Here is a 14,864-nt window from a genome sequence, read left to right as displayed (position 1 = left end):
CATTTCGCAAAAGCACACCATGCGATAATCTGAGTACAGCGCTCAGTCAACAAAAGTCAGAAATAGCATTATAAATTCACTTACCTTTGATTATCTTCATTGGAATGCACTCCCAGGAATCCCAGTTCCACAATAAATGTTAGTTTTGCTCAATAAAGTCCATAATTTATGTCCAAATACCTCCTTTTTGTTCGCGCGTTTAGTCCAGTAATCCAAATGCACAAGGCGCGATCAATAAGTCCGGACGAAAAGTCAAAAAAGTTATATTACAGTTTGTAGAAACGTGTCAAACAATTTATAGAATCCATCTTTAGGATGTTTTTATCATAAATCTACAATGTTTCAACCGAACAATTTCTTTGTCTTTAGAAATGAAAAGGAATAGAGCTCGTGCTGCATGCATGACTAAATTCAAGGCTTTCTGCTAGACCCCTGATTCAAACAGCTGTTATTCGCTCCCCCTTCACAATAGAAGCCTGAAACAATGTTCTAAAGACTGTTAACATCTAATGGAAGCCTTAGGAAGTGCAATCCGACCAAATTTACACTGTATATCGGATAGGCAATCATTTGAAAAACTACAAACCTCAGATCTCCCACTTCCTGGTTGGATTTTTCTTAGGTTTTCACCTGCCATATGAGTTCTGTTATACTCACAGACATCATGCATATCTTAGCTTCTGGGCCTGAGTAGCAGGTAGTTTACTTTGGGCACACTTCATCCGGATGTGAAAATCCGGATGCGCCCCCAAGCCATAAGAAGTTAAAAACAGAGTTTAAATGGCTGTGATAGGAGAACACTGTCGTGTCTTTGGCTATGCCGGATTAAGTGATATGACATGCTATTCTATACAATCCTTTCTCCGTAATGAATATTACCTGATTGAGCTAATCATGTAAATATAATAAACTAGAGAGTCAGGGCACCACGAAATAATATTTATAGAGCTGTTATCTTCCGAATAAACTCTTAAAGACCTCGTAATATTAATCGTCACCTTAATTCAGTCATCTGAAAGTTGTCAGTTAAATTGTCAGTTATCTACACGAACCCTGGCTAACAAGTTGAATCAGCAATACAAAATTGGGTTTAATTATTTATTTACTAAATACCTACCTAATCACACAGAATTACATATACAAAGAATGAATCCTACCTTGATTACGAAAAACGTCCCTAGCGGGAGGAACAGATATGACAGGTGGTTACTCAAAAGAAAAGGGGCTGGGTTTGAGTGAAAGAGCGGGAAGACTGAGGGACAAAGGGAGAAGCTGTGCTATCGTTAATACAGTATCTTATGCATTCTAAATTATCGCCCATTTGGAAAAGGAAAATGCAATAAATATTTACTCTGAGCTGCGCTTCGGTAGGTTGGTGGTAGATGGAAGGCCGTGTTGCCAAACCGAGTCCTTTGTCCTTTGAAGAATGTCTCTGGTGGTCAATTGAATACGTTGTAGTAACGTCGTTGTGTGATAGACGGGATACTCTGTCTGTTCTTTCCTAGCCTGTGTTTGCAGCTGCTGTTGCTAACTCAATGGCTAGGAGGTATCACTTCTGTAGTGAATAAGAGTTCAAAGTTCAAACCATTTGCAACCAAAGCTCACGCTGAGGTTGGCTTAGTTCTGTAGTTCAAATGTATTTATATAGCCCTTCGTACATCAGCTGATATCTCAAAGTGCTGATCAGAAACCTAGCCTAAAACCCCAAACAGCAAGCAGTGCAGGTGTAGAAGCACGGTGGCTAGGATAAACTCCCTAGAAAGGCCAAAACCTAGGAAGAAACCTAGAGAGGAACCAGGCTATGTGGGGTGGCCAGTACTCTTCTGGCTGTGCCGGGTGGAGATTATAACAGAACATGGCCAAGATGTTCAAATGTTCATAAATGACCAGCATGGTTCAATAATAATAAGGCAGAACAGTTGAAACTGGAGCAGCAGCACGGCCAGGTGGACTGGGGACAGCAAGGAGTCATCATGTCATAGTCCTGAGGCATGGTCCTAGGGCTCACGTCCTCCGAGAGAGAGAAATAATTAGAGAGCACACTTAAATTCACACAGGACACCGAATAGGACAGGAGAAGTACTCCAGATATAACAAACTGACCCTAGCCCCCCGACACAAACTACTGCAGCATAAATACTGGAGGCTGAGACAGGAGGGGTCAGGAGACACTGTGGCCCCATCCGAGGACACCCCCGGACAGGGCCAAACAGGAAGGATATAACCCCACCCACTTTGCCAAAGCACAGCCCCCACACCACTAGAGGGATATCTTCAACCACCAACTTACCATAGTTGACATGTTAGTCCTTTTAACGCAGAGGCTGCAGACCTCACATACTTGGAACCGGAGGTTACATTTTCGTCAAGGCTTTATATAGGAAACTCCACTGTAGAGTTTGTCATCTTATCATTGATGAGAATGTCTCAGATGACAACCGAACTGACATCATATTCATTAAGTACCACCGCATATGTTCAATTGGTCGGATTACCAGAATATAGTTCATTTCCCCCCAGAATCGCTGTTAACCAAGGGGTTTTAAAATTTCACATCGCTAGGGTAGAGAGAGGAAAAGGGGGGGGGGGAGTGCTATTTATGACTGTCATAAACCTACCCCCAGGCCAACGGCATGACAACACTGAGGATGGATCAACAACATTGTAGTTAGTGCATTCAGACCCCTTGACTTTGTTAATTCTAAAATTGATTATAGTTTTTTTTCTCCCTCAAACACAATACCCCATAATGGCAAAGCAAAAACAAGTTTAGAAATGTGTTTTTTTTTAAATTTTATGTAAAATTACATTTACATAAGTATTCAGACTCTTTACTTTGTTGAAGCACCTTTGGCAGTGATTACAGCCTCAAGTCTTAGGTATGACGCTAAAAGCTTGGCACACCTTTATTTGGGGAGTATCGCCTATTCTTCTCAAGCTCTGTCAGATTGGATGGGGAGCGTCGCTGCACAGCTATGTTCAGGTGTCTCTAGAGATGTTAGATCGGGTTCAAGGCTCTGGCTGGGCCACTCAGACACTTGTCCTGAAGCCACTCCTGCGTTGTCTTGTCTGTGTGCTTAGGGTCGTTGTCCTGTTGGAAGGTGAACCTTCGCCAGTCTGAGGTCCTGAGTGCTCTGGAGCAGGTTTTCATCAAGGATCTCTCTGTACTTTGCTCCGTTCAGCTTCGCCTCGATCCTGACTAGTCTCCCAGTTCCTGCAGCTGAAAAACATCCCCACAGCATGATGCTGCCACCACCATGCTTCACCATAGGGATGGTGTCAGGTTTCCTCCAGACATGACCCTTGGCATTCAGGCCAAAGAGTTCAATATTGGTTTCATGGTCTGAATCCATTATGTGCCTTTTGGCAAGCTCCAAGCGGGCTGTCATGTGCCTTTTACTGGGGAGAGGCTTCTGTCTGGTCACTACCATAAAAGGCCCGATTTGGTAGAGTGCTGTCCTTCTGGAAGGAGAAACTCTGTCAGAGTGACCATCGGGCTCTTGGTCAACTCCCTGACCAAGGCCCTTCTCCCCCGATTGCTCAGTTTGGCCAGGCGGCCAGCTCTAGGAAGAGTCTTGGTGGTTCCAAACTTCTTCCATGTAAGAATGATGGAGGCCACTGTGTTCTTGGTGACCTTCAATGCTGCGGACATTGTTTCACTGTCATTATGGGGTGTTGTGTAGATGGGTGAGTCAATTTAATCCATCTTGAATTCAGGCTGTAAGAAGTCGAGGGGGATGAATACTTTCTAAAGGCACTGTATCTACAAGACAAGCATGGCAATTTTGTATCTTACATATGATTCTATTGCTGTGCTGCAGAACCGTGGAGTCTACATGTTCCGCCTGGACAGTGAGCATGTCGTCGACGCCACCATAACAGGCGGACCAGCAAGGTAGGAGTTTCTACATTCTGAATACAAAATTTGACCCCCACTTACGTTACATTTCGATGCTGAGGTCAAGCTATCATTTCACTAGCATTTAGAAAAGTTGTTTACCCTTTATCATCCTCAGGTATATCAACCACTCCTGTGCCCCGAACTGCATCACTGAGGCTGTGAGCTTGGAGAGAGGTGTTAAGATCGTCATCAGCTCCTGCCGTAATATCCAGAGAGGAGAGGAGGTAAGATATGTACCTTTCATTAGCAATATTACTTTATATTGGGAGTAGAGACTGGGAATGAATTGCACTGTAGCTACCTCAAACATTAAGCTGACACATGAATAACAATGGTCTCGTCATATCAAGCATAGTAACTTTGATATCTTTATCAAAGTTTTGCATGTCGATAGAGCTGGATTAAACGGATTTCTCTCTCTCCCTCTTAGCTGTGTTACGACTACAAATTTGACCTGGAGGACGACCAGCATAAGATCCCTTGCCACTGTGGTGCAGTTAACTGTCGGAAATGGATGAACTAGAACAGAGTTGCTGCAAAAGACAGGCAACGACACTTTAAAATTACACACACGTGCATTCCTTATAGGCTTGTTGGTTGATACGCTGTTACTTAAAAAAAAAATAATCGGGGGGAAAAGACTGACCGCAGAACTGTTAGAGGAATCAAAAGGCAGAAAGACAATTTTTATAAAGGCAGTGAGCCGAGTCTTTCACTCAGCAAAAAAGAGTAGAAATGGATTTTTGTTAATATTAAAAAGTGTGAGAGGGAAATGGGTTTGGGGCTGGGGTAGAATTCACCAGTTGACCAGGAGAGTTTTGTGCTGGCCACCGCCTTATTTAGAGAGGCAGGTCCTCCGGATTAAGAAATATATACATGTATAGTTACAGAAATGTAGACGCCACTGAACAAGGAATGTACAGAGAGGACTTCCTTCGGGACAAAGCTAAGGGATTATTAACTTGCACTAAAAACAAAAAATTAGTTAAATACTTGATTCCATGAGTCAGTTTGTTTTTGATTTATGTAAAATAAGAGATTTTTTTTGTATTTATTATCAAATGAAGTTATTTTTTTAAATGAGGAGAAAGAGTCACCGGCAAACTGCAGCCCAGTCTAATCAGAACGTGTTACTATATACAATGTGTAAATATCTGTAAAAAAGGAAAGACGACATTAAGTAAATAATAAGCCAAATGCTACCTAAGCTTCATGGCTGTTTGGATGATTCTTTAGGGTTTTTTTCAACAAAAAAAGTATTTAAGGATATCAGTGTAAAAGTATTTGTTTTATTTAGAATGTAGTTGCGTTGTCTAAAATTATGACCACTTGAAGAATGTTCTGTTTCTTTAATTTTACAACAATTTATTTGCATTGACATGCGCAATCTAAGAATTGCACAGAGCACCAATCAGAGACGGTTACATCCTAACCCTTAGTTAATCAGATTTGAACGTATAATTAGAGAACTGAATTTAGGTTGGAAACCACCCACACCATCGGTTGGCTACTTTAACTGTATCATACGCACAGTAGTCTGATTTACCTCATGCAGTTAATTAACAGACATGTTTAAAAAATGTCTTTCACTTACCATTTGCAGGAGACTCCATTATGCTTTTGACAAAATGTGTTGTTTACATTTTTTTTTAAGAAGAAATGTGCTGGCTAGTTGAGAAAAAAAATTGTATGATTTACTCATTGACTCAATCACAAAAGTCAATCTGGTACTAGCATTTTTCTGACCAGTATGAAATGAAGTTATTTGTGTGCACAAAAGTCGGTATAAACAGTACATGGCATGTATGTTTTCAAATTGTACATAATTTTCCCTCGTACAATATTCAGACCTCTTAACAGTATGCGTCTTTTCTTTGTCCTGTATAGTAGTATCTAATGTAAGAAAAAAAAAATGGAAGGCTTTTTAAAGTATACAGAGTGTGATGGGTTGTGGAATCAGATAATTTACAAAAAATAAAATATTTTACATCTAAAATGGGCTATTTCCTTTATCTCAATTCCGTGCCACTTCTCTACTGTGGGAGGAAATGGACCAAACTTTAATGTCAATCAATTGCAAAGGCATGTTCATACTTCAATTAACATTTATTTGGGTGTCTCATTTGCAAGATAATTACTCAACCTCACAGCGTACATTTAGATAAGAAAACAAAAACAAATCATAGCTCACTAGAACAGTGCAGGACAGACGGTTAGTGTGATCCGAGACTGGGAAATTAAAGACTATCCCTGCATTTCCACTTACCCTATTCAACATGATTTCCATAGACTGCACACAATGTCGATCTCTTGGTCAGTAGAGCTAATGCAGTGTAGCCCAAGGCTCTCCAACCCTAATCTTGCATACCTGATTCTAATAATTAGCTGGTTGTAGAGCGGAATCGGGTTAGTTAAAACTGGGGTTGGTGCAAACAACCTACAGGAGGGTAGCTATCCAGGACCAGGTTTGGAGAGCCCTGGTCTAGCCTATCAACAGTTTCAAAGAAGTATGACAAATGCATAACTTAAAACAAAATTCCAGTGATAAATATTTGTACAATAGAAAGTTTCTGCCAAAGAAAATTTTACAAAATTAAATACTGTATGTCATAGTAATTCAAGTGGAACTGACAGCTTTGTAACATGAAATCTGCTCGCATACACCCCCAGGAAGATTCTTTTGTTTTACATTTTCATAAAAGTTTGGGAATGACGTATAGTAAGGCATTTGTGAAAATGTCTATAGCAATATAGAGTGGGAAACAGCTGTGCTTTTAGAGAGTTAGACACTAGAGTAAATATACAATCTGTATTGTCCAGAGTCTCCGCAGATAGGTGCGCCGTAGGCTTATATGCAATTAAGCCGTTTGCCACATGGGCCTGGCATAATTCACTTTGAACTGGACTGTGTTTACAGGCAGTAGTAACAGCGTGACTTTAGAATGCATTCGCCAAAAGACATAAAATACACATGAATCAATTTCTGAAAATATGTACAGTGCCTTTGGAAAGTATTCAGACCCCTTGTCTTTTTCATGTTACAGCCTTATTCTAAAATCACATTTACATAAGTATTCAGACCCTTTACTCAGTACTTTGTTAAAGCAGCGATTACAGCGGAGTCTTCTTGGGTATGACGCTACAAGCTTGGCATACATGCATTTGTGGAGTTTCTCCCATTCTTCTCAGCAGATCCTCTCAAGCTCAAGCTATTTTCAGGTCTCTCCAGAGATGTTTGTTTGGGTTCAAGGCTGGGCCACTCAAGGACATTGAGTCTCCCAGTCCCTGCCGCTGAAAAACATCCCCACAGCATGATGCTGCCAGGTTTCCTCCAGATGTGACGCTTGGCATTCAGGCCAAAGAGTTCAATCTTGGTTTCATCAGACCAGAGAATCTTGTTTCTCATGGTCTGAGATTCTTTAGGTGCCTTTTGGCAAACTCCAAGAGGGCTGTCGTGTGCCTTTTACTGAGGAGTGGTTTCCGTCTGGTCACTACCATAAAGGCCTGATTAGTAGAGTGCTGCAGAGATGGTTGTCCTCCTGGAAGGTTCTCCCATCTCCACAGAGGAACTCTTGTCAAAGTGACAATCTGGTTCTTGGTTGCTTGTCCTATGTTGCTCTGCGTGTGCTCACTGCTTATCGATTGTCTGTATTGTAATTGTTTTTAATAACCTGCCCAGGGACTGCGGTTGAAAATTAGCCGGCTGGCTAAAACCGTCACTTTTACTGAAACGTTGATTAATGCGCACTGTCCCTGTAAAATTTTTACTCAAACCAAGGCCCTCCTCCCCCGTTTTCCTAGAGCTGGCCGCTCGGCCAGAGTCTTGGTGGTTCCAAACTTGTTCCATTTAAAAAAATAATGGGGGCCACTGTGTTCTTGGGGACCTTCAATGCTGCAGACATTTTTGGGTACCCTTCCCCAGATCTGTGCCTTGACACAATCCTGTCTTGGAGCTCTACGTACAATTCCTTCGACCTCATTGGCTTGGTTTTTATTCCTACATGCACGGTCAACTGTGGGACCTTGTATAGACAGGTGTGTGCCTGTGCAATCAATTTAATTTACCACAATTAAGTTGTAGAAACAGGATGCACCTGAGCTCAATTTCGAGTCTCATAGCGAAGGGTCTGAATACTTATGCAAATAAGGTTGTTTTTAATACATTTGCAAAAATGTCAACTCGTTTTCGCTTTGGGGTAGTGTGTGTAGATTGTTGAGGATTAGATTAAGGCTGTAGTGTAACAGAATGTGGGAGAAGTCAAGGGGTCTGAATACTTTCCGAAGGCACTAAAATACCATGGGAGTCCTGTTACATTTGGGAACTTCACAGTCCTATTGATCAAACAATAAAAAGGTAGGCTCTCTCTCACTCAGTTATGCACATTAACAAGGGGTGTGTTTGAGTGAGATCTGGGCATTCCGGACGAGGAGTAGGGTTGATCCGAAGCTTCTGACCTCACAACGGCACCCAATCTAACTGGCTAAAGTTGGCTAGTTTCCAGACACCACTCTGACAATTTACTCGCCCTAGCAGAGTAAATTGCTGTATGCTGTTTGTGTTGCTGACTTTTTTACTGACTGCTCATTCATAAATTCCTCAGTGTTCTGCGCTATGGCACACACAGACAAGAGTAGATAGCCAGAGCGAATTTACGAACGCAAGAGATATGCTAACTGGAGCCGTTCAAGCTCAGCCAAGCTAACTCGAAGCGATTCACATTTCATGCTTGCTTACCAAATGACACCTGCATCCCTAGCCACAAAGAAAAAGGTCACGAAAAAAATTCTAGCCCAATGACCTCTCAAAACCCTTTTTTCAGTGAGAGAGAAGTTGCCATATCTAAAGAATAAACCATTTTTCCATAATGTTATTGAGCCAATTAGGAAGGAATATCATAGTTAATTGTAATGATGTTAGAACAAATTTTGTATGTGGCAAGAAAAGAATTTGCCCTTAAACTTGCCAGAATTTAACTCGTTCGACAGCTGGGATTAGGCACAAGGGGGTATGGTATATGGCAAATATACTAGGGCTAAGGGCTGTTCTTATGCAAGACGCAACGCGGAGCCGCTATATACCCACCAATGTTTTGTCTTACCCGTGGTATATGGTCTGATATACCACGGCTTTCAGGGCTCAAACCATGTTTCTAATTGTAATTATAAACTGGGTGGTTTGAGCCCTGAATTCTGATTGGCTGAAAGCCATGGTATATCAGTTTGAATACTACGGGTATGACATAACATTTATTTTTACTGTTATAATTATGTTGATAACCAGTTTATAATAGCAATAAGGCTCCTCTGGGGTTTGTGATATATGGCCAATATTCCATGGCTGTGTCCAGGCACTCCAACAGAAGCAAATGTATAATGCTTGTCAATTTCATTGAACTTTCCCCCATAAAAATAACCACGTGAGGGAGTTCCATAATTTCCACCCGGGCAGCCCCGGAGACCCAAGAACTGAGCTTGATACCGTTGTCTTTAAGCAGTCAACATTGGAATGCAGTTTAAACCACCTTGGAGCGAATATATGTAATGTGCTCTAGTGCGCCCAGTCTTTTTCCAGTGCTTTGTGTCATTATTTCTTGATTTGCATCAGTTCTAGCGCATTAATGTTTTATGGAAGAAGGTGTTCCATAATGACAAGCCTACCTACAACTGGTAAAAAGTTGCCACAACGAGCGCACATGCTGCTCGCTCTCCTCTTGCTCATGTGACTCAGCCAATGACTTCAGTGCTCTCAACACACACTCCTCTGGTCCTCCCCACCACTCACTCAGCAACAGCCTGCCTCACTGCCTGAGTCAGCAGCAGGTCTCAGCAAAAAATATTTAAGAGAAAAGCCATGGCAGCCGCAGTGCAACTTAGCCCAAAAAACTGCAAACATAGCAACAATGGGTCACTCCTCCAATGGCATGACATCTTCCCAATGTTGGGCTCTGTGTTTTTAGCTTGCTAAATAAATAGATACGCTAGCCTATTAGCCATGGTATGACTGACTTATTCATTGCCAGGTTGATTGTATTGAGTCATTGAAACTAAAACAGTGCATCCTGATTGGGTGGATGCAGCAAACTATAGTGTAGCAGGCCAGCTGTGATTTGCAATATTTCTGGTATTGGTGAATTACATCCAGCTATTCTGCCAACAATGGCTTACTGTACGTCAAGGAATTTGTCATGATTGTCTGTTTCATATCTGAAAAGTAGTTAAAACGCTGCCAATTCCACTTTAACAACAGATTGTAATAAGTACAGAATAAAATGACTATAAAACCAGGGTCCTAATACTGGTAGTCCACAGTTCTTAGTAAACACTTTTTCGGGACTTACGCAATATTATTTGGATAAAATTCATTTAAAACATGATTGTACTTTTTTTTTTTTTTCTTTTTTTTTTTTAAATCACTTGCATGACACATTCTAAAACACAGGACAAGGAATTGTTCTCAGGGAAAAATGGAGTACTAATTTCCAAGAGGGGAAGTCATACAAATGCAGTTGAGACTACAGTGTACTTACTCTGTGCACTTCAGGGAGGCTGGAACCAGTTCTGAAGACAAACAGCATTCATTCTCCAAGTCTTCAAGAACACAGTCCGTATAATTAGTTCCATCCCTCTTTCCTTGTCACAGCAGCAGCGTGCAGTATCCCCCCCCCCTATCCAGAGGGGGGCAGTCAATGTCTGGAACGTTACTAGTCGTGGGGTATCAACATCAGCCCTCCAACTGCCACTGCTGGGACTGAGAGCCATCACATATCGCCATGGCAACGTATCCCTTGGGGCTGATTGTGTCGACCACGGCCAGGCATTGGCCCACTGAGACTTGATATAGCCGGTTGCTCTTCTGGAGATGGTTGGAGGAAGACGGGCCATGTGTTACATAGAGAATGCAGGGAGAGGAGAGCCATTATATAATCATTTTCTACTGATTCCAACACAGCATTACTGTAGCTAATAAAAAGGTTAGTGCAGTAGCCAACTGGCGGTGGTCGAGTAGAAGTTGCCCTTCTTGCCATCATCATGATGCCCCGTGGTACCAGCCAATATAAAAACCACAGTAATACTGTAGTATTGGTAGCAATCATTACTATATACTGTAGTATTGTCCTGCTGTAGTATTGGTAGCAGTCATTACTATAGTCTTATCTGCCTATACAGATATGGGGACAATTTGATTCAGCAACAGTGTGGTTGAGTGAGGGGGTCTAGTTAACTCACCCCCAGGGTCCACTGCTGGGAGCCTCCTGAGCCGTGACACTTCATGAGACGGGGCGGGTCAGACGAGCGGATTTCGGACATGTCCAGACACAGCAGGCCAGTCAGGATCAACTCGTGCTCCTCATCATAGGCCCACTCCTAAGGAAGGAAGGGAGGGACAGAAAGTGGGGTGAGTGAGAAAAAGGCCGATGGATTATATAGTGTACAGTTAAAATTCTATACAGCGCCTAAAGAAAGTATTCACCCACCTTGACTTTCCACATTTTGTTGCGTTACAGCCCAAATGTAGATTGTGTAGGCCAGTGACACACACACACACTAACCCATAATGTCAAAGTGGAATTATATTTTTCAAAATGTTAACCAAAACAAAAATAAGTTCAGGAGTAAACATTTGATTAACAAGTTGCATGGACTCACTGTGTGCAATAATAGTGTTGAACATAATTTTGGAATGATTACCTCATTTGTGTACCCCACCCATACAATTATCTGTAAAGTCTCTCAGTGAATTTCAACCAAAGACCAGGGAGGTTTTCCAATGCCTCGCAAAGAAGGGCGCCTATACATTTAAAAGAAAAAATCTACTCCATATTTTCAAGCATAGGCAAAATCCTAGAGGAAAACCTGGATCAGTCTGCTTTCCAGACACTGGGAGATTAATTCACCTTTCACAGAAGGACAATAACCTTCAACTGTAGATTTGGCCTTGTGTTTATGTTTAAGTCAGAAGTTTACATACACTTAGGTTGGAGTCATTAAAACTTGTTTTTCAACCACTCCACAAATTTCTTGTTAAACTATAGTTTTGGCAAGTCGGTTAGGACATTACTTTATGCATGACAAGTAGTTTTTCCAACAATTGTTTACAGACAGATTATCTTATAAAATCACTAACAATTCCAGTGGGTCACAAGTTCACATACACTAAGTTGACTGTGCCTTTAAACAGCTTGTAAAATTCCAGAAAATGATGTCATGGCTTTAGAAGCTTCTGATAGGCTAATTGACATAATTTGAGTCGATTGGAGGTGTACCTGTGGATGTATTTCAAGGCCTACCTTCAAACTCAGTGCCTCTTTGCTTGACATCATGGGAAAATGAAAAGAAATCACCCAACACCTCAGATAGAAAATGGTAGACCTCCACAAGTCTGGTTCATCCTTGGGAGCAATTTCCGAACGCCTGAAGGTACCATATTCAACTGACAAACAATAGTACGCAAGTATAAACACCATGGGACCACACAGCCGTCATACCGCTCAGGAAGGAGACGAGTTCTGTCTCCTAGAGATGAAGGTACTTTGGTGCGAAAAGTACAAATCAATCCCAGAACAACAGCAAAGGACATTGTGAAGATGCTGGAGGAAACAGATACAAAAGTATCTATATCCACAGTAAAACGAGTCCTATATCGGTGTAACCTAAAAGGCTGCTCAGCAAGGAAGGCGGCACTGCTCCAAAACCGCCATAACAAAAAGCCAGACTACGGTTTGCAACTGCACATGGGGACAAAGATCATACTTTTTGGAGAAATCTCCTCTGGTCTGATGAAACAAAAATAGAACCGTTTGGCCATAATGACCATCGTTATGTTTGGAGAAAAAAGGGGGAGGCTTGCAAGCCGAAGAACACCATCCCAACTGTGAAGCACGGGAGTGGCAGCATCATGTTGTGGTGGTGCTTTGCTGCAGGAGAGACTGGTGCTCTTCACAAAATAGATGGCTTCATGAGGGAGAAAAATTTAAGCAACATCAAGACATCAGTCAGGAAGTTAAAGCTTGGTCGCAAATGGACAATGACCCCAAGCATACTTCCAAAGTTGTGGCAAAATGGCTTAAGGACAACAAAGTAAAGGTATTGGCGTGACGATCAAAGACCAGACCTCATCCTATAGAAAATGTATGGGCAGAACTGAAAAAGCGTGTGCGAGCAAGGAGGCCTACAAACATGACTCAGTTACACCAGCTTTGTTAGGAGGAATGGGCCTAAATTCACAACTTATTGTGGAAGGCTACCCGAAAGGTTTGACCCAAGTTAAACAATTTAAAGGCAAAGTTAACCAATACTAATTGAGTGCATGTAAACTTCAGACCCACTGGGAATGTGATGAAAGAAATCACTCTACTATTATTCAGACATTTCACATTCTTAAAATGAAGTGGTGATCCTAACTGACCTTGACAGGGAATCTTTACTAGGACTAAATATCAGGAATTGTGAGAAACTGAGTTTAAATGTATTTGGCTTAGGTCTATGTAAACTTCCAACTACCAAGAAGAGCTGTTCCTGAGTGGTTGAATTACAGTTTTGACTGATCTGTATGAAAATCTATGGGAAACCTGCAAATGGCTGTCTAGCGACGATGAACTTGACAGAGCTTGAAGAATTTAAAATAGAATGTGCAAATATTGTACAATGCAGGTTTACCCAGATAGACTCTGGCTGTTATCACTGCCAAAAGTGCTTCTACATAAACTCAGCAAAAAAAGAAATGTAATCTCACTATCAACTGTTTATTTTCAGCAAACTTAACATGTGTAAATATTTGTATGAACATAATTCAACAGGCAAACTCAACAAGTTCCACAGACAAGTGACTAACAGAAATGGACTGTGTCCCTGAAAAAAGGGGGAGGTCAAAAGTAAGTCTGTATCTGTTGTGGCCACCAGCTGCATTAAGTACTGCACCAGATTTGCCAGTTCTTGCTGTGAGATGTTACCCCACTCCTCCACCAAGGCATCTGCAAGTTCCCGGACATTTCTGGGGGGAATGGCCCTAGCCCTCACCCTCCGATCCAACAGGTTCCAGACGTGCTCAATGGGATTGAGATCCGGGCTCTTCGCTGGCCATGGCAGAACACTGACATCCCTGTCTTGCAGGAAGTCACGAGCAGTATGGCTGGTGGCATTGTCATGCTGCAGAGGTACCAAATGAGGGAAGTCTTGCGTTGTTTTATATATCAACTCATACACACCCTGTACCATGGAATCGGTACATCAAAAATATCTTCCGAACTATTTTGCAATCTGTATGGCACAGTTGTCAACATTCTGGTCCTCAAATTAAACTGGTATACTTTCCTATTTATGCTATTTTTATTTTTTGATCCTTTATATTGGGCAGACAGACCAGTTCCCTACCTCCTCCTCCATTTTTGGGGCAATGCTGTAATCAATTTGTTGTACTCTTGGATTGAGCAGACCTTCCTGTACAATTCTGATAAGGACATAACTCTACCATTACCATTTAAGAACAAAATACCCTTTTCAAACATCTTTCCAATAAATACAGGTATTTTATCAACCAGCACATTTGAGTTCAGCCATAATATTTGTTCCATCTTTTCAGGGGGATGAAATTGAAAATGAGACATGGCAATCTGCACAAAGGCAAAAAAGACCATTTTTAAACAATGGATGAGCTTTTCTTATTAATCTACTTGAGAACCATTTAGGGTTCAAATAAAACTTTTGAAGAGGTTTAGTGCTTTTATATGTAATAATCTCAACCCACCCAGTTCATATTAATTATATAGATAGGCACGTTTTTACTTTGTCTGGTTTAGCATCCCAGATAAAGCAAAATATTTTAGCTCATATGATTTGAAAAACGAATCATCAGGAGTAGGCAGCGCCATAAGTAAGTGCGTAAACTGAGATATGACTAAGGAGTTAAAATCAGGGCAATTTTCCATAAATAGACAGGTATTTACCTCTCCATGGTTGCAGGAGC

The 14,864-nt window shown here is 41.4% G+C and overlaps 2 protein-coding genes across 13 annotated transcripts in view; one reads left to right on the top strand and one right to left on the bottom strand.

Annotated features, from left to right (window-relative positions):
• Positions 1 to 5,897, top strand: part of LOC109899297 (histone-lysine N-methyltransferase 2C) — a 114,063-nt gene extending 108,166 nt beyond the window's left edge. For all 10 annotated transcript variants that reach the window (XM_031836271.1, XM_031836273.1, XM_031836269.1 and 7 more), the window contains 3 exons: positions 3,822 to 3,895; positions 4,017 to 4,125; positions 4,332 to 5,897. In XM_031836271.1, the coding sequence (XP_031692131.1) occupies positions 3,822 to 3,895; positions 4,017 to 4,125; positions 4,332 to 4,424 (276 nt within the window). In that variant the 3' untranslated portion in view covers positions 4,425 to 5,897. The remainder of the gene's footprint in view (positions 1 to 3,821; positions 3,896 to 4,016; positions 4,126 to 4,331) is intronic.
• A 91-nt stretch (positions 5,898 to 5,988) lies between these two features.
• The window catches only part of LOC109899298 (polypeptide N-acetylgalactosaminyltransferase 11), a 52,537-nt gene continuing 43,661 nt past the window's right edge, over positions 5,989 to 14,864 (bottom strand). For 2 of the 3 annotated variants that reach the window (XM_031836274.1, XM_020494392.2), the window contains exons 11-12: positions 11,129 to 11,266; positions 10,297 to 10,754 (exon numbers count right to left, since the gene is read on the bottom strand). In XM_031836274.1, coding sequence (XP_031692134.1) covers positions 10,623 to 10,754; positions 11,129 to 11,266 — 270 coding nt within the window. In that variant the 3' untranslated portion in view covers positions 10,297 to 10,622. Of the gene's footprint in view, positions 10,755 to 11,128; positions 11,267 to 14,864 lie in introns of all 3 variants that reach the window. The other variant, XM_020494391.2, reaches the window with a different exon arrangement.

Source organism: Oncorhynchus kisutch, linkage group LG11, assembly GCF_002021735.2.
Source record: "Oncorhynchus kisutch isolate 150728-3 linkage group LG11, Okis_V2, whole genome shotgun sequence".
Lineage (NCBI taxonomy): Eukaryota > Metazoa > Chordata > Actinopteri > Salmoniformes > Salmonidae > Oncorhynchus > Oncorhynchus kisutch.
The sequence above is the reverse complement of the archived record's forward strand: the minus strand, read 5'-3'. Positions and strand labels throughout refer to the sequence as shown.